A 24202-nucleotide genomic window follows, 5' to 3' on the forward strand; every position below is an offset into this window, starting at 1 on the left:
AGTCTTCACAAATGGGCATGGGGACTGTTTAAAATCTTTAAAAAGCAAATAAAAATGATTGTTTCAAAAACTAGACACTGAAAATCAAAATATATCACAGAGAACTGAAGAAAATTTAAATTAATTTTAAAAGCCCATCACTTCATTTTTGTAATTTTTGGAAAGTAAAATCAAAACAAAATAGAAATGTAATCTAAATGAAACCTTGCCACGAGTTCTAAAAAGCAAGTATTCTCAAGCTAATGAATAAAATTAAAAACCATTAAATTAGTAATTATAAGTAGCTGTTTGTGGGTATTATCATAACAAGCTCATAAATCATTCCTACAAACTGAATATAAGCAATAGCAATTAAGATGCGATCTTATTGTACTTCGACTAGAAATTTTAATCTTTTGTCATCAAAAATTAAAAATCAACCAGGGAGTTAATTTACTCAGAAGGGGAGATATTAACAGAATTTCCAGAAACAGAAGGTGTTGGAAGAGATCCAATCAATTTTAAAAAGTACAGATTTTAATTTGCTTTGTGTTCTTAAAACACCATAAATTTCCTAAAAGGATTTTCAGATAGATGATATCAAATAAAAAGTATGAGTTATTATAAAGGTATCTTTGAGCTATGATATTCAGATACAGTAAGGGAAAATCTCCAGGGATCTGCTGAATATGATTTCCAATGCTAGGAGTTAGGAAATGAAATATCCAAACTCTCCTTGATCTTTTTAATAAGCCTTTAGTGACAGAATCTTCTGTACGAATTTCTAAATATTTCATGTGATGAATTAATTTAACTTACCCCCCCCACCCCGAACCTCCCCAAAACTAAACAAAAATGATTCCGATTTTCAGGGCCTATGTTAAATATGCGTTCATCTCTGGAACAAAATCCAACATAAAATGAAATCAGATCACAACCGTTTTTAAGGAAGTACATTTGCATAAAAAACTGCTTTTATGATGCCTTTTAAATGGACAATTAATGACCATATACTTAATAATTTAAGCCTGGAAGTAGGAATGTGAACATGACTGGAAGTAAGTTTCTTTTTCTTTTCTTTCTTGTTTTGTCTCTTTCTCTCTCTACGGTCACAGCTTAGAACTAAATACAATTGCCTGGCCTTCATGGCCTTAAAAAATGTGCTGAATTAAATTGTTACAGGACTGCAAAGACATGAAACATTTAGGGTACAGCATAACTGTTTATTCTTAAACAGGATCTATGATAGCAATTTTATGATAGCAATTGGGGATAGGCAACCGAATGTTTGGGTTGATTCCCTAGGGTGGAATCCTAGGGTCCTCTATAACCTAACCTCACAAAAAGTATATTACTTATTTTCCTCATCAAATAATCGTGCTTCATGGAGCCAAACATTCCACAAATGTTATGTTATTCAGAAAGCAATCAGAAATCAATATATTCCAATTACTTTTGTATATTCTTAATTTTCTTAATAAAAATATTGGCTACTGAACTTTTAAGAAATATGTACTCTTTAATACTTGAAGGGGGGGAAGCTGAGGATGTTCTCGTAAAGTTTGTTACAGATTTAGCTTTGTGCTTTATTGAGGTCACCTGTCACAGAAAAGGAGCACCGAAGTCATCGACACAGCTGATGGCACACAGGTTTCCATCAACTGTGTTTTCGTTTCTCATCTATCACTATAGTAATTCAACTCATTCCGATGCTTTATATTTATCATTTGAGAATCACAGAGCTTAAAAGCTGAAAGGGAACCTTAGAGAGTCCCCCAGGTCTATTTATTTTAGCTGGAGAGGTAAAAGGACCTGAATTTGTAATCTTGTTCCACATGAACAGTCGTCGGTGGATCCCCTTTGCCTTTCAGATAAAATCAAAATTCCTTATTTGGAACTCAAGGACCTCCATGCTCTGGTCTCTGACAGGCATGCACATAAAACCACGCTGCCTGGAACACTCCACCCCTGCCAAGGGCCCCATCAAGTCTGTTAGAAGTATTTCTCCAGTCAGCTTCTCAGTAAAGGCTTCCCTAACCTTTCCTTTTCCTGTTCTTGCTCTCACTGAAGTACCTGGACCATAGGGGCTCAATCATTTCTGTATCTCCAATGCTTTGCGTACTGGTAGGCCTATACTAGTTGCTCAATAAATATTTTTTAGTTGATAAATGAAACAACTGCATGACATTGGACTAATGGCATCCATTTGCCCAAAGATTGAACTGATCTTGGATTCTTCCCTCTTTCTTGCCCCCACTCCTTTATCCAAACGTCTAAGTCCTCTTGATTCAATTTCCCAATAGCTCTCAAATTTGTCTTATTTTCTTCATCCCATTTGCAGCCACCATATTTTAGATAATGGGCACTTTGCTTCCGTATGATGGCAGACATCTAATAACTGAATTCTTGTTTCTCTTCTTGGCCTCCTTCAGAGGACTGCCACCTATCTTTCAGAATAGATCCAGAATTCTACTACTTCTCACCTACTCCTCTTCTTTGAATTGGAGCAGAGTTTACTTACTTATTTTCTGTAAGTGTTCCTCAGCAGGTCTTCCAATGTCCACTCTAGCACAATTACAGCCTATTCTCAATAGAACAGCCAGGGCGATGATTTTAAAAGTTGTTATGCCATGTCACTCTTCTGCCAAAATGGGAAATGTCTCCCAAGTCCTTCTATCGTCTTATAATAACCTGCATTATCTGGTCCCTTTTATCTCTCTGATTTCATCTGCTGCTAACCTCTAGCTTGCTCAATGGATTTCAGCGAAGCTGGCCTCTTTACTGTTCCTCACATCCAGGATACACTCCTGCCTTAGTGCCTTTGATTAAATATTCCCTCTGCCTGAAAATCTCCTTGTCAAATAACTGCTTGGTTTATTCCCTACCTTCTTTAATTCTTCATCCAAACCTTATTTTCTCAATAGGGCTTCCCTGAATGCCTTTTTAATACCATAAGCTGCCAAGGATCCCACCTCGGGTGCTTCTATACTCTCTTTTCCTGTCCTCCTTTTACAATTGTCCATAGGAGTTATCAACTTTTAACAAATTGCATGATCTCCTCCTTATTATATGTGTAGCCTTTCTTTCCCTGCTGGAACGTAAGCTCCCTGAGGACAGGGATCTTTGCTTTGTTTGTCATCATACCCCAAACACCTTAAAAATTGCCAGTTACCACTCCTAGAAATATATCCGACAGAAATAAGAGTCATCACATGAATAGACATATGCATATGCACACCCATGTTCATTGCAACATTGTTTGTGATAGCAAGAAGATGGAAAAAACCTAGATGCCCATCAAAAGATGAATGGATAAACACACTGTGGTACATAGACACAATGGAGTATTACACAATGATAAGAATCATGATGAATCTACGAAGTATCTCATAACATGGAAAACCTGGAGGGCTTTATGCTGAGGGAAATAAGTCAATCACAAAAGGACAAATGTTGTATGAGACCACTACTGTAAAAACTCACGAAAAGTTTTACACACAAAAAGAAACAATCTTTGATGGTTATGAGGGAGGGGAGGGATGGGGATGGAAAAACACTAAATAGACAGTAGATAAGTGGTAACTTTGGTGAAGGGTGAGACGGTGGTACACAATACTGGGGAAGCCAGCACAACTTGTACAAGGCGAGGTCATGGAAGGTCCATAGATACATCCAAACTTCCAAAGGACCAAATTGCTGGCTGAGGGCTATGGGAACCATGGTCTCGGGAAACATCTAGCTCAATTAACATAGCATGGTTTACAAGGAAAATGTTCTACATTCTAATTTGGTGAGCAGTGTCTGGGGTCTTAAAAGCCTGTGAGTGGCCATCTAAGATACTCTACTGGTCTCTCCCCTTCAAGAGCAAAGGGTAGTGAAGAAAGCTAAAGATACAAGGGAAAGATTAGTCCAAAGGACTAATGGACCACGTCTACCACAGCCTCCACCAGACTAAGTCCAGTACAACTAGATGGTGCCCAGCTACCACCACTGACTGCTCTGACAGAGATCACAATATAGGGTCCCAGACAGAGCCGAAGAAGAATGTACAACAAAATTCTAACTTACAAAAAAAGGCCAGACTATGGTCTGACAGAGACTGGAGAAACCCCAAGAGTATGGCCCCTGGACACCCTTTCAGCTCAGTAATGAAGTCACTTCTGAGGTTCACCCTTCAGCCAAAGATTAGACTGCCCCATAAAACTATATCAAACTAAAGGGGCACACCAGGCCAAGGGCATGGATCAGAAGGCAGGAGGGGACAGGAAAACTGGCAGTAGGGAACCCAAGGTCAAGAAGGGAGAGTATTGACATGTTCTGGGGTTGTTAACCAATGTCATAAAACAATATGGTACTAACTCTTTAATAAGAAACTAGTTTGTTCTTTAAACCTTCATCTAAAGTACAATTAAAGAAAGTTCTAACAATAATAAAAAAAAGTTGCCAGGTATATATTATATGCTCAATAAATATGTCTTTAATAAATGAAAGTATCACATGGAAGTGTCATCCACGTTCTGCCCCACAGAAAATTTTGAGCCCTGATTGTATTGCCATGATACCTGGTTACTAAAACATGCCCCTGCAGTTCATTTGTAAGACTATGTCATGTCCCTTTTATTTTTAAGTAAAAATTCTTCCACTACTTTTAGTGAAAATATTAAATTCTTTTCATGAATAATTAGACTTTTCAGCACTTTGCTCTTGGTTTCCCCAAGCTCCATTCATGCATCAGCCAAAGCATTTCTTCTAGCTTCCACTGCCAGTCTTTTCTAGACAATCAATCCAATTTGGGTGACCAAAAAAAACAAGCATGGAATTGAGCATGTTAACACTCCCCTTCAGGGATCTAACTTCAGTTTGGTAGGATTTGGGGTGGTTGCATGAGTATTTAAGTCCCCCAGTCAAGTTCTAAGGCCAGGTCCTCACAGCAGGGCATTGATATTGATAACCTCCCCTGTGGAGTGAGAAGAAGGGCTTGGGAAACAGAGACACATGTGTCAGAACTGAAGTAGATATTGGAATACAGAAGTGATAATATCAGGCACACTTCTGGAAGATGGAGCTAGAGTTTAGGCATAGATTTAGAAAAAGCAGTTGTGATATAAACTGTATTGAAAAAGACAAACACCAAAGAGACTAAAAATAAGACAGCAATGAAGAGTCTACACCTAGGTAGTTGGTAACCAGAATATTGGGAGGAAAAATGAAAGCATGGCTAAGCGATGGAGACAGATTCAAAGGTACCAATAACTAAAAAAAAATATTGAAACAGGCACAGTAGGTTGCTTCAGTCCATAAATTATTTAACCCTTGAAGCTAGCAATAGATTCCTGGACATGGCTGTTGAAGCTTGAGATGACCATGACACTAAGCAGGCAGAATATTACCAAATCACATTAAGTTGTCAATGAATATTTTTAGTGAATTTCTATTTTCTATTAAAAAAAATTGTATATTCACAATTTCTATACTTTGTTCTAAGTCTACTGATTTAACTCTAGAAAGTAATTTGAGGAAAGATCATAAAGTTTAATTTCTTTATTCCCCTCATTTCCCATCCATTCCATTTGACATATTGCAAGATAAGGTGGTTCACTGGGGTTTGTTACTGATTTAGTTACATCTTGAGTCGGAATTGACTCGACGGCACTGGGTTTTCAAAATCTCACCTATAGGGGGCTTGTTCAGATGAGTCCGGTGAGCTAACAGTATTACAACCATAAAAGCAGTTGCTGTTGAGTTGATTCCGACTTGTATCAACCCTACAGGACAGAATAGAACTGCCCCATACGGTTTCCAAGGAGTGGCTGGTGGATTCAAACTGCGGACCTTTCAGTTAGCAGCTGAGTGTTTAGCTACTACACCACCAGGGCTCCCATAGTCATAAATAAATATTAAAAATTAAAAACACTTCTTGAGATCACGATAATAACATTTGTTTCCTGATATTTCAGGATAATATGTTGTCCTTACAAGAGTTAAGTCAGTATTTTCTTGGTTTGAAAGCATTAATAAATGAAACCTTAGAGAAATTTCTACATTCACTTTTTGGAAATCCTTACTTTGAAATATTGGTTTATAATCCTTTGAGAAATAGTGATGTTACAAGCATAAGAACAGAAAAAAGATGTCTGGATCTAGGATTTTAGAAAAAACTACTTGAATTTTATTCATCATTGTTGATTAAAATACTCATGAAATTGTCTGTAGTCAGTTTTCATGGATATATTTGGTTTTCTTAGAAGCATATGGAAATGCATATTTAATTTGACAGTATTTTGCAAATCATACCCCCTTCAGAATAATTTGCAAAGTAGAAATGTTTCCATATGCTAGAAGGTGGTTTGTCTATTATGCCAAAAAGTAAAGAAAGGGCTGTATATTCAACAACAAAAAATATAAATATTTCACTGTGCATTGTTGTAGTTATCTAGTGTTACTATAACAGAAATGCCACAAATCGGTGGCTTTAACAAACAGAAATTTATTTTCTCACAGTTTAGGTGGATAGAAGTCTGAATTCAGGGTGCTGGCTCCAGGGGAAGGCTTTTCACTCTGGGGACTCTAAAGGAAGGTCCTTGTCTCTTTGAGCTTCAGCTTCTGGGTGATCTTCATGTGGTTGGGCAGCTCTCCTCCTCATCTCTGCTAATATCTCAAATGAGGATGGCTCAAGACACACCCTACAGTAATCTTGTCTCATTAACATAACAAAGCAATCCATTCCCAAATGGGATTATAACCACAGGCACGAACCCTGAAAACCCATTGTTGTCTAGTCTATTTCAACTCATATCGACCCTATATGATAGTAGAACTGCCCCATAGGGTTTCCAAGGAGCTGCTGGTGGATTCGGATTGCTAACCTTTTTGGTTGCCAGCCAAGCTCTTAAATACTGTGCCACCAGGGCCTCAAACCACAGGTTATGATTTACAACACATATTTTGGGGGAACACAATTCAATTCATAACAGGCATTATGGATCCCTAAAGAAAATGCATATTGATAGGCCAATACCTTTGTACTCAAAAGCTTAAAATCAAGAAGGTTTAATTGTATAATCATGTTTCAAGCAATTCTGTTGGCTACACTAAGATGAAATCTTACAAGGATTACAGGCCACGTAGAAAAAAAAAAAAAAAGCCTCAAGGTCATTTCCTGTCTATATTGCCAGAGTTTATGCCAAGCCTTCGGTTGCCCTGACCAAAGCTGATTGGAGAAGGAATTGACGTGGGAGCCCAAACAAGCTCTCTATATATGAGTTGGGCGTAAGAGAGACAGACCCCAACTCTAGACAGATAATTCCCACTCAGTAAAATCCCCTCCTCTGGAAAAATTTAAAAAAACAAACAGGTAAATGAAGTAAGGATTGCTTAAGTTCAGGTCTTTGTTCTAAGTAAAGTATTCCAAGTGTTCTTCAGGTCTGAGAAGTCAGCCCACACCAATCTGGAAGCACTGGGACCCACTGGGACTGTGTGCGATGAGGCAGTTGCCCGTGCTACCCCACACTTCCATGTATTATTGCAACAAGTCTCCACCCCAGTTGTAGGCAGTGTTGGTTCAATGGTAGAATTCTTGCCTTCATGCAGGAGACCTGGGTTTGATTCCCACCCGGGGTAGCTCATGCACAGCCACCAGCCCTGTTATTGGAAGGCTTGTGTGTGAACCGGTTTCAGCAGAGCTTCCATACTAAGATGGGCTTGGAAGAAAGGCCTGATAATCTACTTCTGAATCAGCCAGTGCAAACCCTATGATCACAACAGTCTGAACCACAATCCGTCACTGGGATGGCCCAGGACCAGGCAGTGTTTTGTTCCCCAGTGCATGGGTTCCCCGTGAGTCAGGGGCAGATTCAACAGCTGCCCTTTCCACCACCAGCTGATCTGGCCATTACAAAGAGTCAGATTGATACACATGTTTTCTAAGCGAGAACAAACAAAAGTTTAGCGGTAGCTCTTCAGAGTTACTATCAAAAGCCCTGCAGATTTCAAAGGTTACTCTATGGACAAAACTTGGAAGTAATTAAAACAAGAGCCGAAGCTCTTTGACAAGTCTTACTTTTTGTGTCTGAAAGGTTCAATGACCCCATTTATCTTCAGAGACACTAGATGGTAATTTTAGAATAGAAAATAAATGTTGAGATTTCAAAGGACTTCAGTTTTTTCCAAATTAATGATAATGTCATCATTATCTGAGAGTAGTGATTTGTGAGCTAAGAATGGCTTTAATATATCTTTTTTTTACTGATAATTACTATCAGCTTTCTTTAAAGAGCCACTATTACCTTGTCTCCCAGCTTGAGAAAAACAGATTGTTTACTAAATTTATTTTTAACTGTGATTGTGCTTTAATGCATAAAAGTTATTTTTATGATCATAGCTTAAATTTGCCACACAGGGAAATTATTTAGAAGATTTTGCATAGTAAAAATTGTCAAGCCAAGAAAATGGGGGGATCCTTTTCAAGTTATTGATCTAAAATAATTTCCAAATAAGGAGAGGCATAGATTACACGTAATTACTCCACAGATGAGTATTGTGCAAGGGATTTGTCCTCTTTCAGATTCCATACAATGATGATTTGAAGATCTGAACTTACAGTGGGTATAATCCACTCCAAGATCACAGCTCCGGAACTAAGTGTGAGCTTGAAGCAATCTTGTTGATCTTACCAGTTTATAATTTCTAAAATATTGTAAAATAGGAAGAAAGAGCAATTTTATGATAATGAGGAAGGCTTTAAAATGTTAAGTCAATAACTCAGATTCCATAAAAATTCTAGTGAAGAGTATAAAAAGGAAAAGATCACTTGATACATCCTTTTAAGAAATACCATTTAAGTAATTCTTTTTCAACTGAAATCTCTCTTGTAGGCAACCATTTCAGCTTTCAAAGTAACAAAAAATAAGTTAATTCACTTGGCTAACATAGCATTCTATTTTATAGAGGATACTTACCTGCAAGTTTCTCTATCTCCTGGCTCAAGCTTTTCCCAACCAGCTTCAAGCTGAAGACATCTCTTCTGCCATTGCTCCCAATGCTTATTAGACTATTTAAATAACACCTCTTCCAATGATTATGATTTTAAAATCATAGGTACTATTTAAGTCCTTGGGTGGCCCAAATAGTTTGTGTTCAATTTCTAACCTAAAGATTGGTGGTTCAAATCCATCCAGCAGCACCACAGAAGAAAGACCTGGCAATCTGCTTCCATGAAAAGATTATAGCCACGAAAACCCTATGAGACAACTCCACTAACACATGGTATCGCCATGAGTTGGAATGAGTTTTCTTTAATCCTATATTTATTTGCATCTATGAAGGTTTTCTGCCCGCAAAATTTTTAGGTTGCATTTGTTCATGTCTCCTTAATAGACTCAAGGCCATTCCCTTTACATGATGAAGCAATGAGCACCTTGGAAAGAACACCTGTTTTGAGTAAGATAAAATTCAAGTTTTACCATATTTATCCCCGCATTAGAGAGACAGACAGGCGTATTGGAAGTTTTCGTTATCTAATGGCAAATGGGATCTATGCGACTGGCAGACTAAAAGAAATCCATTGTGAGCCAGTAACCATAAATTTCTAGTAACTAATGGAGAAGAAAAATGGTTTAATTAAGATGTTATCTTGAAAATTACGTTAAAAATTTGACTTAGAATTTACCAAAACTGAGATTAAAATAACAATATGCTAATTCTCAGAAATAACAAATACTAAATCAAATGTTGGGTTTTTTTGGTGTATTTTTTGACAAAATGTTATGATAGCAAAATATAATTTCTTTCATATTAAGTTCTCAGCATGACCATAAAGATGAAGATTTTTATAAAAAAAATATTTTTGAGGAGTTCATCATTTCTGTTTAATCCTTGATATTTGAGTCATTTGCTTTTGAAGTACCTTGTCAATTTTTACTGTAAACTTCTCTAACTTTGACAGGTTCTCACTGCCCATAATTTTGTGATTCAGCAGTTCTCCAGCATCATGAAATCCTGCATCTCTTGCAAAATTCTGCTTCAGAATCTGTTTCCACTGTATTATCTGATGCTGATAACATTCTATAATCAGTAAGAGACTAAGATTGCTGTAAGTAGTTCATAGAGATAGATGCTAAACTAATTGGGAAAGAGTGTCCAGGTAAGGATTAATTTATATGTGGGTGGTCCATTAGTGAATACGTCCCTGTGATGACAATCATGGCTTTCTTACATTACTGTGTATGCTGGAGGCCTGGGATAATGCTTGGACAACAAGGAACTCTTGTAATTGGCAATAAGATTATAATAATGGCTGAAAAGTAAGCAAGCAGTAAAACCGGAAGGGCAAACTGGTTTCCTTTACAAATGAGGAGAAGTTGAAATCATGAATGTGGATGAGGATCAAGGGCTGGGGCTTAGGGAGAATCATAGAAAAAGTGAGAAAGTATACTTCGTAATAGATACAGAAACGTCATCACATACATTCTAGCAGAACCAACAGAAACGGTGCCGTGAAAACTTAGAGGAGTGGGAGATAACTATTAAAGACAAAGGACAGCCGACTGTACCTAATGTAGCCTTGAGGTCAAGAAACTGTGGCTGGGAAGTTATCTATGTTAATACTGAACATCCTTCTACAACAGGCTAAATAGGTAGGGCAGATGCCCCACAAGGCCTAGGCCACATTTCATCTTGGGGGTTCTGTGAAAACTCCTACCAGATGTGGCCTGTCACATCTGGAACCACCTGAAGTCTCCTGAATTCCCATCCTTGACATTGTCACCTACAACTCTTCATTCTCTCAGATTTTAAACAAGAACACCTTATGTCAGTACTAGGCAAAGACTTATTAAGTACTAAATCGGAAAAGATCATTAAGAAACTGAAAACAAGGTTTCAGTTATCGAGACCTTTTGAGCCATTGCATTCTCAACCATTTCTTGGAGAAGTGCATAGAATCTAAATATGTCAGGTCTGTGTTTCCCAGAACAAATGTGCATAAGATGAGCCCCCCATAAGACGAACATTGATTGTACAGTTAAGCCAATCATGACATAAGCTTATAGTTTCTAAGCCTTTTTCACTTCTTTTTATCCTTTCTTGGACTTTTCTGAAACCTGTTCTTTATGTTTTCTTTCTTTCCTTTTTTTCAGTTGCGAAGTAATTATAATAATCACTCACATTTCTGAGGTCTAAAAATTGCCTTAGCCAGGCACCAAAGTCAGCTAGCCTCATCGGCTGTTTTTTTTTTAACTTGCAAATCACTTGTTACAATAAAGGAGATGACTCAAGCCCTCAATAAAGCTTTACAAAATGTCATCTCTATTTAAAGCCTTCAATCAAACACCTCTAACTGGTTATGGAAATATGTTAGCATGATTTAAGATTCTAGCATTTTCAAGAAAACTATTGCTAGGTCCACTCTTGGCAACTCAGCAAAGCTCAAAAATATACCCCAAGGAAAACAAGCTTTTCAAGGGACCTTGAGGAGAAGGGGAGAGACATCCCTGGGCAGGGCAAGCGATTTGTGCACGACTACTAATCCAGCGTTGCCTTATAAGAAAGGCCTGGTGGTCTGCTTGCATAAACATCACAGCTAAGAAATCCATGGACGCAGTTCTACTCTGTAACACATGGGGTTGCCGTGAGTCAGAATCAACTTGACGGCAACGTGTTTAACACATGGCGGGGGGGGGGGGCGTTTGGAGGTTTGTTAAGCCTGTGTGAAAAGTGAACAGTGTTTTTCCTGTATGAGTGATTTCACCGGACAGGGTAAAAAAATAAATTCTAGAAGGAATCTTACTATCTCCTTTGATCAGCTCCTGTTTTCATACTAGAGCCCCTATTTAAAAAAAAAAAAAAAAAGATCTTTGAATTTCAGTGTATGGTGTCTTACAGAAGAGTCTTTCCATGGGCTTCAGATATTTTGAGACCTCTAAAATAAAAAGGTTAAGTATTTCTCGAATGTATGCCAGAAAGATCAACATCTGTAAAAAAGAAAAATTCAAGATTATTTAAGCACTTTTTTTTTAGGAATACATTTCTGATTGTCAAATACTTATAATTAAAAGTGTCTTCCTTCAAGTCACGAAGCGGTAATTATTAACTTTGTAGACTGAAGTCTGCCCCCAAGGGAAGGGGGGAGGGACTAAGAAGTCATTTCATTACAATCAGCGCTAATTTACTATAATTCTTAACTGTAGACATGGTTTACAATCCGACCCTGGAGTGAGAAAAGGTGATGACCAACTAAGAAAAGGTCAAATTTTGGTTGAGAACAGCAGCTTGAATTATAATGCTTAATGCAGCAGATTAAGTCTGGCACCTAATTTACTCATTTGCTTTATTGAAATCTCAGGCTGGGTTCTCTAGAGGAGCAAAACCAGTGAAGTGTACGTGTATACATACACACACATACAGAGACAGAAAGATTTAGTTCAAGGAGATGGCTCATGCAGTTGAGAAGGCTGGCAAGTCCCAAATCCATGGGTCAGCATATCTATCTGCCACTGACACTTCAAGCCCTATTGGATCAGCCGGATCATAAGACCCAACTGGCAGAGCAGCTTGCATGGCAGCCTAAACCTGTTGTTGTAGAGCCTTCTCTTGGTCTGGGCCCCACTCAAAACTTGCAGCTTTTCGAGTCACTTGATAAATAGGCCAGAACAGCACACTGAAATGAGGGATCGGCTGCCTTCTAAATCCAAAGATGTCTGCCAGGCATTGTGCCTTCTTTTTAACTGTAGGAGGGGCCAGATGCAACAGCTTATCCTTCACTTTAGAAAGAATACCTTGACATGCCCCACACCAAAGCTTCCCTAGAAATTTCGCTGAGGGTCATTAGCACCTTTAAGACTAGCCAGGCTTGAGAACCAATTCCAGAAAGCTCAGCCCTATGATTTGGTTCCTCTAGAATCACTCTCAGTACCAAATGTCTTAGGCTAGGTTTTCTAGAGGAACAAAACCAGTGAAGCATATATATATATATATAAAGAGAGAGAGAGATTTTTTTCTAGGAAATGGCGTACACAGTTGTGGAGGCAGGCAAGTCCCAAATCCATGGTCTGACATCAGGCTGGAGGTTTCTTCTGACTCACATGGTTGCACGAGCTGATGAGCCCAAAAATTGTCAGGTCAGATGACAGGCTGCTGGTTCACAGGGTTGCAGAAGCTGGCAAATCCCAAAATCTGCCTGTGAGGTGTCAAGCTGCTAGCTCCTGTCCCATGAACCAGAAGTCAGATGGTGACCAGTCAGGTGGGAGTGAGCCTTGCCAGAGCATCCATACACATTGGATGCAGGCCACACACCCCAGGAAACTCCCCTTACATCAGATCCCAGAACGAAGGATAATGACACAATACTGAGAATCATGAGCTAGCCAAGTTGACACATAACATTAGCCATCACAATTGGCAAAAGTCTCTTGGAAAAAAATCCTAGGTCATCAACTTGGAACAATGGTCAAAATGCCTCATTAAGGTAAAAAAGGAAAAGAAACTTCTTGGTACAGATGTTAATTTACCAGTTGCTAATGCAAACTTTGTAAAAGACTATGAAAACTATACAAACCAAAAAACCAAACCAGTTGCTGCCAAGTTGATTCTGACTCATGGTGAACCGTGTGTATCAGAGGGGAATTGCCCTCTGTAGGGTTTTGGATGGCTCTGATCTTTTCAAAGTAAATCACCAGGCTTTTCCTCTGAGACACCTCTGGGTGGATTCGAATAGCCAACCCTTCCATTAGTAGCCAAGTGCTTGCTATTTGTGTCATCCAGGGACTCTGGAAACAACACACTAATTATTAAACTCTTAGAATACAGTATTACGTATCCTGTGATCCACTCCCCACACTAGGTGGGACATTGCTTCATAATGCCTTCTTACCCCAGCCTTGATGAACCTTTACCACGCCTAAAATGTCCCCTTTGCCCTGTGCTCCTACCTTCATCCTGTTCTACCTCTTTGTTGAAGCCTTTGCTTACATAAATATTACACTATAAATATATAGACACATGATCTAAAATAAAAGAATGGTTTAAGCATATTCACTTTTTTAAAAAATTGCTAAAGGGTGAATGACTGACCAAGAAAAATGTTGTGTGGATATTATTTATTTGAAATAACATATTTGGCCACTAGGTGCCATCCTTTTTAAGCGTAAAGATTACTTCACAAAGTTTGCAACTTCAATAGCAATTTTATTCCATTCTATCTGATGTTCTTAATTTAAATCAGCTACAGTATTAAATAACAAGGAAAAGTTCTCTTTAGTCTCTGTATGGTCCAAAAAGAAGAGAAATGTATAGGTGGCAGAAGGCTTATTAAACAGAAAGAGTTGACCAGCTGATCACAGAACCCTAACAGCTGAAATATAATTATTGCATTTCACAGTGGAATCACTACTCAGGCTGGAGCTTTTGTAGTTTAGGTTGTATTTTACTTCTCTATTGTAAATACTATTCACAAGGGAACACCCCTCCAATCTATTAAGAAAACAATTTATTGAGCATCATTACAATAGCTGTGCAATTTGTCTTTTTCAGACAGCTTGGTATGTTAGCCTTGTCTATCTCTTCGTTGCTCTTACTACCACTCTTTCTGCAGATGGTGTTTGATTTGCAGATGTATCAAGGGGTAAATCACAGAACAGAATACAATGTTAAGTTCTACCAAAGCATTTATTTTACCACGAGGGACTATGAATAGATGATCTGAAAATTGCCTGCCCTTGGCTTGTAGGAATCTGTTGTATCCCATTCCCAGTTAGGGATCCAGTTCCCTAACATAAATTAAATATAGTACGCGACACTTGCTACAAAGGGGATAGTTACGGTTAGAAGTTGGCAGCACTGGAATGAATCCCTCTGACATCACATCAAAAGAAGCTTTAACAGTTGGAGGAAACAAAATATGAACAAATAAAATGAACCAGAGTTCCTTGTAAAAGAGGCCTCTAATGAATGAAACTTGATTGGAGTCCTGTCAGTCTCCAAAGCCATATAGTTAAAATGCTGTAATAACTAATGATGTATAATTTCCCAAAAAGTTAAAATTGTGACTCTCATACACCTATAAAATGAACACACATAGAAGATCTTATTCCACTGATTCATTAATGAGAGAACCAAAAAGATGGTAAGGTCAGCTGAAGAGAGAATTAGAGGAATGGAGATTTATAAAGTCAGTTTCTCAATGAAATAACCCAGCTGGAATGTCTATGTGGCCTTTCTCCTGGATACATAATTTCACAATGATATACACCGAGTTCATAAGGTTTTGAGATTACACAAAATGAGACACATATGAGCACACTCCAACCCCTTCACTCCAGCCATGAAGGTCACATGATGGAGAGACATATCTCAAGTATATTAAGACTTAACTTCTAACTCCTTCATTCTCTAGAATTGATACCCATTACCTAATTTTTTCTGCCTCAACAGCTTGCCCTTTGAGTTAATATAATACATCAGATTCTCTATTACCTTTTAAATAAATGGAGAATGGTAAATGATCAAGGTATTGAGTTTTCACAAAAGCAAGCAATATGTTGTATATGGCCTATAGGAGAAACAAATTATGCTAGATAAAATGTTACCAGTGGAAAACATTGTAAAAAAATGTGTTTTTAAAATATGCGGTGGTATTCTTAACAATATAATATATAGCTTATAATTTTCTCAGAGATATCAGGACATGTGAGGAAATCTAATGCACTGACAATATGCTCCAGGAAGATGTCAGGCTGACAAAATGTCTATCTAAAGAAAATGCTCTATTTAAATTCAAAACTTTGAAACCTTGAAGAAATTTTAGACATGATTAAATGAACTTTAGAAAATTATCTTAAATTCCTAAGATTTACAGGCATAGAGCCTAAAAACATGAGGTGTTCCAAGCCGAATTACCAATTCAGCCTCAAAGCTTGTAAAGACTGTACCACTTAGCCAGTGGCTGAGAAGATTCAGAAAACGAATAAAACATTATTACATTATCTATTAGAAGTCTAGACAGTCTCCTTATGACATGTGCTCCAATATAACAACTATGCTAAGTTTTTTTTCTTTCCTGAATGTTATTTCTGTATCTCAATACCAGATCAAGATAAAATGAACACTTATAAGTTACCCAGTCAAATAAAAATGTGTAAATTTGTTGGTCTGTTACATTTACATTTATTCTTGCTCTAAAATACGAAGAAAGTCCAATCAAATAGAAAAGTACTGCTTGCTCTGTACTCAGTCTGCTGTGCGGTGTTCAGCTTCTTCAGTTTTCATGGATTACAAAGTCTTTTAGGACAGAAGATACTCCCTACAAGACATCATGTACCATTTCTGGCTTTAAAAGCAGATGTAATTTTAATAATAAGATGCCACTTTTAAGGCTCTATTAGGCACAGCTCTGGTTGCCTTTGATTTATGCATCAATGCCAGGAATCTGAAATTTTCTAAAGTCTAGTTTTTGAAAAAAAAATTGAAGTGGTCCCTTTGCGTTCAACCATCTGCTCTGTGTGATTGCCGTGACTCATTTTTAGCACGGAAGCTCCTCTTTTTGTGATTGAATTTCTCACTCAATCGACTGAACTTTTTGGAAAGCATTTATTTCTGATAAAGCACATCATTGTTACTAGACTAGTAAAATAATTATCATTAATCTAAATTCCTACTGGATAGCTTCTTAAGGAACTCGTGTAAATGTAACACCTGATTCATGCAATTTAATCTATTCATCATCAAAAAAGAATATGAAATGGGTACTCACGCAGGTTTTATCGTGTGGGCATGCTTTTCGTGGACAAAGGCGCCAGCAAGACCTCCGGCTCCTGAATTTAAATACTGAACCAAAAATAAATTAAATTGCATGGGCTTACCTAAATACATAACAAAAAGTAAACAATATAATCATTTCTTTTTTTTAATGAAACTAAATCTTGGCTATTTGGCAATGTGTAATTATTAGAAATTTTGTTAAAGGGAAAACAAATAAAAAAATGATTAGGTTGAGGATAAATAATCATTCTATTTCTGGTCAAATAAAATAAAAAGAAACCAATACTGTAAAGCAAATACGGGAGGCTTTGAAAAGACCAATTCTTTCTGCTAATTTCATTTCTTAATATGACAAAATACTGGGCCTGATAGGGTGGCAAAACTGATTGATACAATTGATTTGAACTTCAGCAAATCAATTTTGTGCAACATAATATACATTGCTAAACTGAATATTCATTCTAGATATGTAGCAAAATTTGGTGGTTTTGTATTTTTGTGACAGAGCATTAATGTTAAAAGAGTAGATAAATCCTTACCAAAAAAAAAAAAAAGTAAATTGTTACAAAATAAGAGATGTCCTTTTAACTAAGAAAACTTCTTTAAGTGGCATTAGCCCAAAGCTCTTGCTCAGTAAGTCCTTAAAGACCATGAGACAAAAGATATGCAATTTCAACATAGAAATCAAGAAACTAGTTTAGAAGGACTATTTTGCCCCAACTAATTTTTTTTTTTTTTAATAAACAGCATTGCCACTGAAGCCTGTCTGATTTCAGTGGTCAATCATTTAAATTTTTTTTGGTCATGAAAACATTTAAATAATAATAAAGGTATCATATTTTAAAAATGCCTAAACTAAAACTGGTTTTATTTTTATCCTCCCTGTCAAATTGTTTTTTTTTTTTTTCAAATGCCAATACCAATTGACTCTAAGAATTATCTTGAAGGAAGTAGATATTTACATCAATGTCAAAACTAAGAACCTAATCAATTTGAATTAAGTTCTAAATGTGTGGGGCTTTTTCTCAAGAACCTCCTGACATTTTTATAGAAGCCTAGGGATTGAAGGAACGGGTTCTTTATTAAAAAAAAAAAAATCATCGAATGAAACCAGTTGCTGTCAAGTCAATTCCGACTCACAGCGACTGTCTAGGACAGAGTAGAACTGCCTCATAGGGTTTCCAAGGAGCAGCTAGTTGAGTGAAACCGACGACCATTTGGTTAGCAGCCAAGGTCTTAAACACTGTTGGAAGCTCTATGGGGCAGTTCTACTCTGTTCTATATGGTCAATATGAGTTGGAATAGAGACTGGATGAAAATACCAGAAGTAATTATTTTTCATACTATTCTATCATGTAACTCTTACTATAAACTAAAATCAGGAAACACAGAAATGAAAGACATACGAAAAAGTAACTCAGGTCCTTAAAATTGGCCCACCTATCCAGTTTTTCATCTGGGTTAATGTCAAGGTGAAATAAAAGGATGCTAACACATTAACTAATCTGTACCTTGTAGGAACACCAGCAGGCAAAATCAACTCCCCAGTCATGTAAGTGGAGTTCGACATTTCCAGCAGCATGTGCTAGATCAAAGCCAACAAAACAACCCTGGGGAAGAAAACAATCAAACATATTAGATTTGCTTAGTGACTGTAAATAGTTAATACAAATATCTTTAAGAAAACCTTTTAACAATCCGCTATACCATAAATGAAACCCTGGTGGTGTAGTGGTTAAATGCTAAGGCTGCTAACCAAAATGTCAGCAGTTCGAATCTGCCAGGTGCTCCTTGGAAACTCTATGGAGCAGTCCTCCTCTGTCCTGTAGGATCGCTATGGGTCGGAATCGACTCAACAGCAGTAGGTTTAATTTTTTTTTTAGTACCGTAAATAAGGTGCATCCTTTAATGCAGTGGTTCACAGAGAGTGAAATGTGGAACTCTGAGGTCCCAAGGCCTTTCAGGAGACTCACCAGGTCAAACAATTTTCGTAATACTAAGACATTCTTTGCCTTTTCTGCTGTGTTGACATTTGTACTGACAGTGCACAAACAGTGGTGGGTAAAACTCTTGCATCTTAATATAAATCATGGCAGTGGCACCAAACTGTACTAACAGTCATTGTATTGTACCCAACCCAGACATTCACTCTCAATGCCCCCACAAAAAACCAAAATGAAAACAAACAAAAAAACATTTCACTTAAGAAGTTCTTTGATAGAGCTGTAAAAATGATTAATTTTTATTTCCTCTTAACACCTTAATTGTCATACTTTTAATATTCTTTGAAGGGAATATTTATAAAACACTTGGCTACATTCTGAAGTAGGATGGCTGTTTCATAGTAATGCACTTGTGCAATTATTTCAGTTGCAAGCTGAACTAGCCCCCTTTTTCATGGAATACCATTTATACATGAAAGAGCAACTGACAAACAAACAATGATAATTTAAACTCAAACATCTGACAGACATTCTTTTGAAAATAGTGATTCTGCCACTTCAAAGAAAACAACTTACTGTATTTGTCGCCAATGGTAAAATTAGAATTTTCAAGAGAAAGGTAGAATTTTAGAAAACGTGTATCCACTTCTATAAGTATGACTACTTCCCAGCACATACCCAGACATTGCAGATGAGTTTGGAAGTGATATTAACAAATATGATTTTTTAACATATGAAATATGTCAATATTTGGAAGACCTGTATAATCTTGTGAACTAATATTTTTCAAATGACCAATGACTGAGGCTACAGATCATGCATGGATCGAAGATCCATTCAAAGTGCAAGATCGATGAATGGGGTTTAATGTAACAAAATACAGGAAATAGAACAATTTGGTTTCACATTCCATATCACAACTAACCACTAAGAAGTTCTCACTTTCCAAATTCTGTGTAGTATCAGAGAATATCCACAATTAATTGAAAAGACTATTAAACTGCATCAGTCAGAGCAAGGCCAGGAGTCAACCGCAGAATAGCCCATTAATTGCTCATATGAAAGTTCAAGCTGAAGCTGAAGAAAAATAAAACAAATCCACAAGAGCCAAAGTACAACCTGGAGTATATTCCACCTGAATTTAGAGACCATCTCAAGAATAGATTTGACACAGTAAACACTAGTGACCGAAGAGCAGACAAGTTGTGGGATGACATCAAGGACATCATATGTGAAGAAAGCAAAAGGTCATTAAAAAGAAAATAAAAAAGGACCAAAATGGATGTCAGAAGAGACTCTGAACATAGAGTAGCAGCTAAAGTGAAAGGAAGAAATGATGAAGTAAAAGAGCTGAACAGAAGATTCCAAATGGCGGCTCAAGAAGACAAAGTAAAGCATTATAATGAAATGGGCAAAGATCTGGCGTTAGAAAACTGAAAGGGAAGGACATGCTTAATATTTTTCAAGCTGAAAGAACTGAAGAAAGAATTAAAGCCTTGAATTGCAATATTAAAGGATTCTACGGGGAAAATATTGAATGACGATGCAAGAAGTATCAAAAGAAAATGGTAAGAATACACAGAGTCACTGTACCAAAATTGGTCAGTTTCAGCCATTTCAGGAGGCAGCATATGATCAAGAATCAATGGTACTGAACAAAGAAGGCCAAGCTGCATTGAAGGTATGGTGAAAAACAAGGCTCCGGGAATTGATGGAACCCCCAATTGAGTTCTTTCAACAAATGTATGCAGTGCTGGAAGCTCTCATCCATCTATGCCAAGAAATTTGGAAGACAGCTACATAGGCAGCCAGTTGGAAGAGATCCATATTTGTGGCCATTGCAAAGAAAAGTGATCCAACAGAATGCAGAACTTATTAAACAATATCATTAATATCACACACAAGTAAAATTTAGCTGAAGATAATTCAAAAATGGCTGCAACAGTATATCAACAGGGAACTGCCAGAAATTCAGGCTGGATTCAGAAAAGGATGTGGAATGAGGGATATCATTGCTGATGTCAGATATATCTTGGCAGAAAGCAGAGAATATCAGAAAGATGTTTACCTGTGTTTTATTGACTATGCAAAGGCATTTGACTGTGTGGATCATAACAAATTATAGATAACATTGCGAAGAATGGGAACTCCAGGACACTTAGTTGTGCTCAAGAGGAATCTGTACATAGACTGAAAAGCAGTCATTTAAAAAGAACAAGGGGATACTGCGTGGCTTAAAATCAGGAAAGGTGTGCATGATAGTTGTGTCCTCTTACTAAACTTATTCAATCTGTATGCCAAGCAAATAATTTGAGGACCTGGACTACATGAAGAAAGTGGCACCAGGACTGAGGGAAGACTTATTAACAACCTGTGTAATGCCGATGACACAACCTTGCTTGCTAAAAGTGAGGAGAACTTGAAGCATTTACTGACGAACATCAGAGACTATAGCCTTCAGTATGAATTACATCTCAACATAAAACAAAAATCCTCACAACTTGACCAATAAGCAACATCATGATAAATGGAGAAAATATTGAAATTGTCAAGAATTTCATTTTACTTGGATCCAAAATCAATGCCCACGGAAGGCGGCAGTCAAGAAATCAAATGACGTACAGCATTGAGCAAATCTGCTGCAAAAGACTTCTTTAAAGCGTTAAAAAGTGAAGATGTCAGTTTGAGGCCAAGCTGTGCCTGACCCAAGCCATGGTGTTTTCAATTGCCTCGTATGCATGTGAAAGCTGGATAATGAATAAGGAAGACAGAAGAATTGATGCTTTTGAATTATGGTGTTGGTGAAGAATATTGAATATGCCATGGACTGCCAGAAGAATGAACAAATCTGTCTTAGAAGAGGTACAGTCAGAATGCTCCTTAGAAGCAAGGATATTGACATATCATCTCATGCACTTTGGACATGTTATCAAGAGGGACCAGTCCCTGGAGAAGGACATCATGCTTGGTAAACTAGAGGGTCAGTGAAATAGAGGAAGACCCTCAATGAGATGGGCTGACACAGTGACTACTACAATGGGCTTAAACATAACAATCGTGAGCATGGCACAAGACCAGGCAGTGTTTTGTTCTGTTGGACATAGGTCACTATGAGTTGGAACTCACTCAATGGCACATAACAGCAACAAAAACAGAAATTTTAAGGAATCAATTTTGGTTTAGTATCTAATTTTATATCATACACACATTTTAATGTTATCAATTCACTATACAAGCTGTGGTAAATTGCATTTATGGTTCCAATTCCTTCCTCTTCTATTACCCACATCCTTTGCCATATAACTTTTCAGTTCCTCTCACTGAGGGCAGGGTGCAAATCTCTGACACCGAGTTCAGTCATGTGGTTTTTTTTTGACCAACGGAATGTTGGGAGGTGTAAAGCAAGCAGAGTCTCAAGAAGCATGTGAGTGGTTCAGCTGGCTCTTTCTTGTCGTCTGCTATCTCTGCTGGCCCAGATGGAAAATGAGAGAACTATGGATCAGAATCATCCCCATCTGAGCTCAGCCTGGATTGGGTGCTCCCGATCCCCGGCCCCCTAACTTGGCTAAACACATATGAATGACCTGAGCTAAGTTTAGCAGGACCCCTCTAGACAAGTCCTGCCTAGATCAGCGGGTAAAAAAAAAAAAAAAAAAGATCAGCAGATACCATATAATCCACAAATAAACTATTATTAAAGCACCAAGTTTGGAAATGGTTTCCTACACACCATTTTTATGCCAAGAACTAATTGATACATACACTCAGCCCAAAAAGAAGAAGGCACAATTTATAGAGTCCTGGAAATTACAGCTGCCATTCCATTCAGGGAGTGCATATCCTAGTAGAATCACAAGATGCGAGGTCTAGATCAGTTCTCACTTAAAAACAAACAAACCAACCCATGGTCATTGAGCCAATTCTGACTCATGGCAGCCCCATGTGTTACAGAGTAGAACTGAGCTCCATAGGGTTTTCTTGGCTGTAATCTTTAGGGAAGCAGGTCACCAGGCCTGTCTTTCACAGTACTGCTGGGTGGGTTCAAACTGCCACCCTTAGGTTAGCAGACAAATGCAAACCATCTGTGCCACTCAGGGACCTAGGTATGAATTCAGTCCTTCTTAGTTCCCACGTCGTCAGAAAAAATGGTCTCTCTTCTACGCTCAGCATAATTCTGTGTTTAAAGATGTGAACTTTTGAGACAACATAGCCTGAAGTTTTATAGGGTGCTCAATTAAAAAAGAAAAAAAGTTTTCTGATCCAATGATAGAGCAAAAGAAATCATTTTAGGAGAGATTTTCAAAGTTATTTTTGACTTTACACAGTCTTCTCTGTACTTATTGACTTTAGGCCCTAACAGCCACTCAAGATCTGATTCTCATCTGTCTTCCTGAGTTAGTTACTTGTTACAGGGTTTCAAGTGTTTTGTATTCTGGTTAGTAGAATTCACACTGTTTTAGTGTAGAAACCAAGCCTTTGTCTCTACTAAATTCCCAGAAGAATGACCTGGAACAATGAGTACGTATTATGCAAAGTACACCCAAGTAATCACTTTCAAGTGAAATGACTTATCATCAAAATCATTTCACTTTCTACATGTCAAAACGTTAGAATTTTGCTTAGCTATATAGTAATTCATTCCACGTTTAGACAAATGTATACATGAAAATGAATTTTGAAAACCAAAAAACTGATCTTAAATGGAGGTGATAATTAGCTTCACACAATATTTCACCTTTGGATTCTTCTATGGTCAGCTTACTGAATGCATATATATTAATCCCATCCTCCAAACTTTAGATTTTCTGAAACTTTGAAGGTACATATCTATTGTTAGAACTTTTCCTAAAACAAAAGCAGCAGAACCAGTTTCAGGATCATTCTAAGACCCCTTCCGATAACCTTGGTCTGGCGAGATAGATAACTCGCTGCAGCTATTGCAGGCACTTTCCCTAGAGCAGAGGGATGCAAAATGTGACTCATTTTTATAAATAAAGTTTTATTGAAGAACAAACATTCTCATTTGTCTATAGCTGCTTTCACTCTACAGTAGAAGAATTAAGTAGTTGCAACAGAATCTTTATGGTCCCTCAAACCCAAAATATTTACTATCTGGCCTTTTACCAGCCCCAACAAATCCCATTGCCATTGAGTTGATTCTGGCCGTGGCAACCCTGTAGGACAGAGTAGAACTGCCCCATAGAGTTTCCAAGGAGTGCCTGGCAGATTCAAACTGCCAACCCTTTGGTTAGCAGTCATAGCACTTAACCACTATGCCACCAGGGTTTCGTGGCCTGCTACAGAGCAAGGCAATATGTAAAAGAGTCATTTAATTAGATACCTTACACATTACAGTGTGCCTGATCCAGCATCTCACAAAAGGAGGTGTCTTACCAGTAGGATGTAACTGATGTTTTTTCCGTGTGTGGGAGCCTGGATTTGTGCTTTTTTTTTTTTTTTCAGAAGAAAAATGAACAATAAATGTCATAAGGATAAGACAGATGCTAACATAAATTTTTGGAGTGATG

The 24202-nt window shown here is 37.5% G+C and overlaps 1 protein-coding gene across 4 annotated transcripts in view; it reads right to left on the minus strand.

Moving 5' to 3' along the window:
• The window catches only part of KYNU (kynureninase), a 180276-nt gene that overhangs the window by 42836 nt on the left and 113238 nt on the right, over window positions 1–24202 (minus strand). For all 4 annotated transcript variants that reach the window (XM_003406022.4, XM_064287256.1, XM_064287255.1 and 1 more), the window contains 2 exons: window positions 18243–18341; window positions 16724–16797 (listed from right to left, as the gene is read on the minus strand). In XM_003406022.4, the coding sequence (XP_003406070.1) occupies window positions 16724–16797; window positions 18243–18341 (173 nt within the window). The remainder of the gene's footprint in view (window positions 1–16723; window positions 16798–18242; window positions 18342–24202) is intronic.

This window comes from Loxodonta africana, chromosome 6, assembly GCF_030014295.1.
Source record: "Loxodonta africana isolate mLoxAfr1 chromosome 6, mLoxAfr1.hap2, whole genome shotgun sequence".
Lineage (NCBI taxonomy): Eukaryota > Metazoa > Chordata > Mammalia > Proboscidea > Elephantidae > Loxodonta > Loxodonta africana.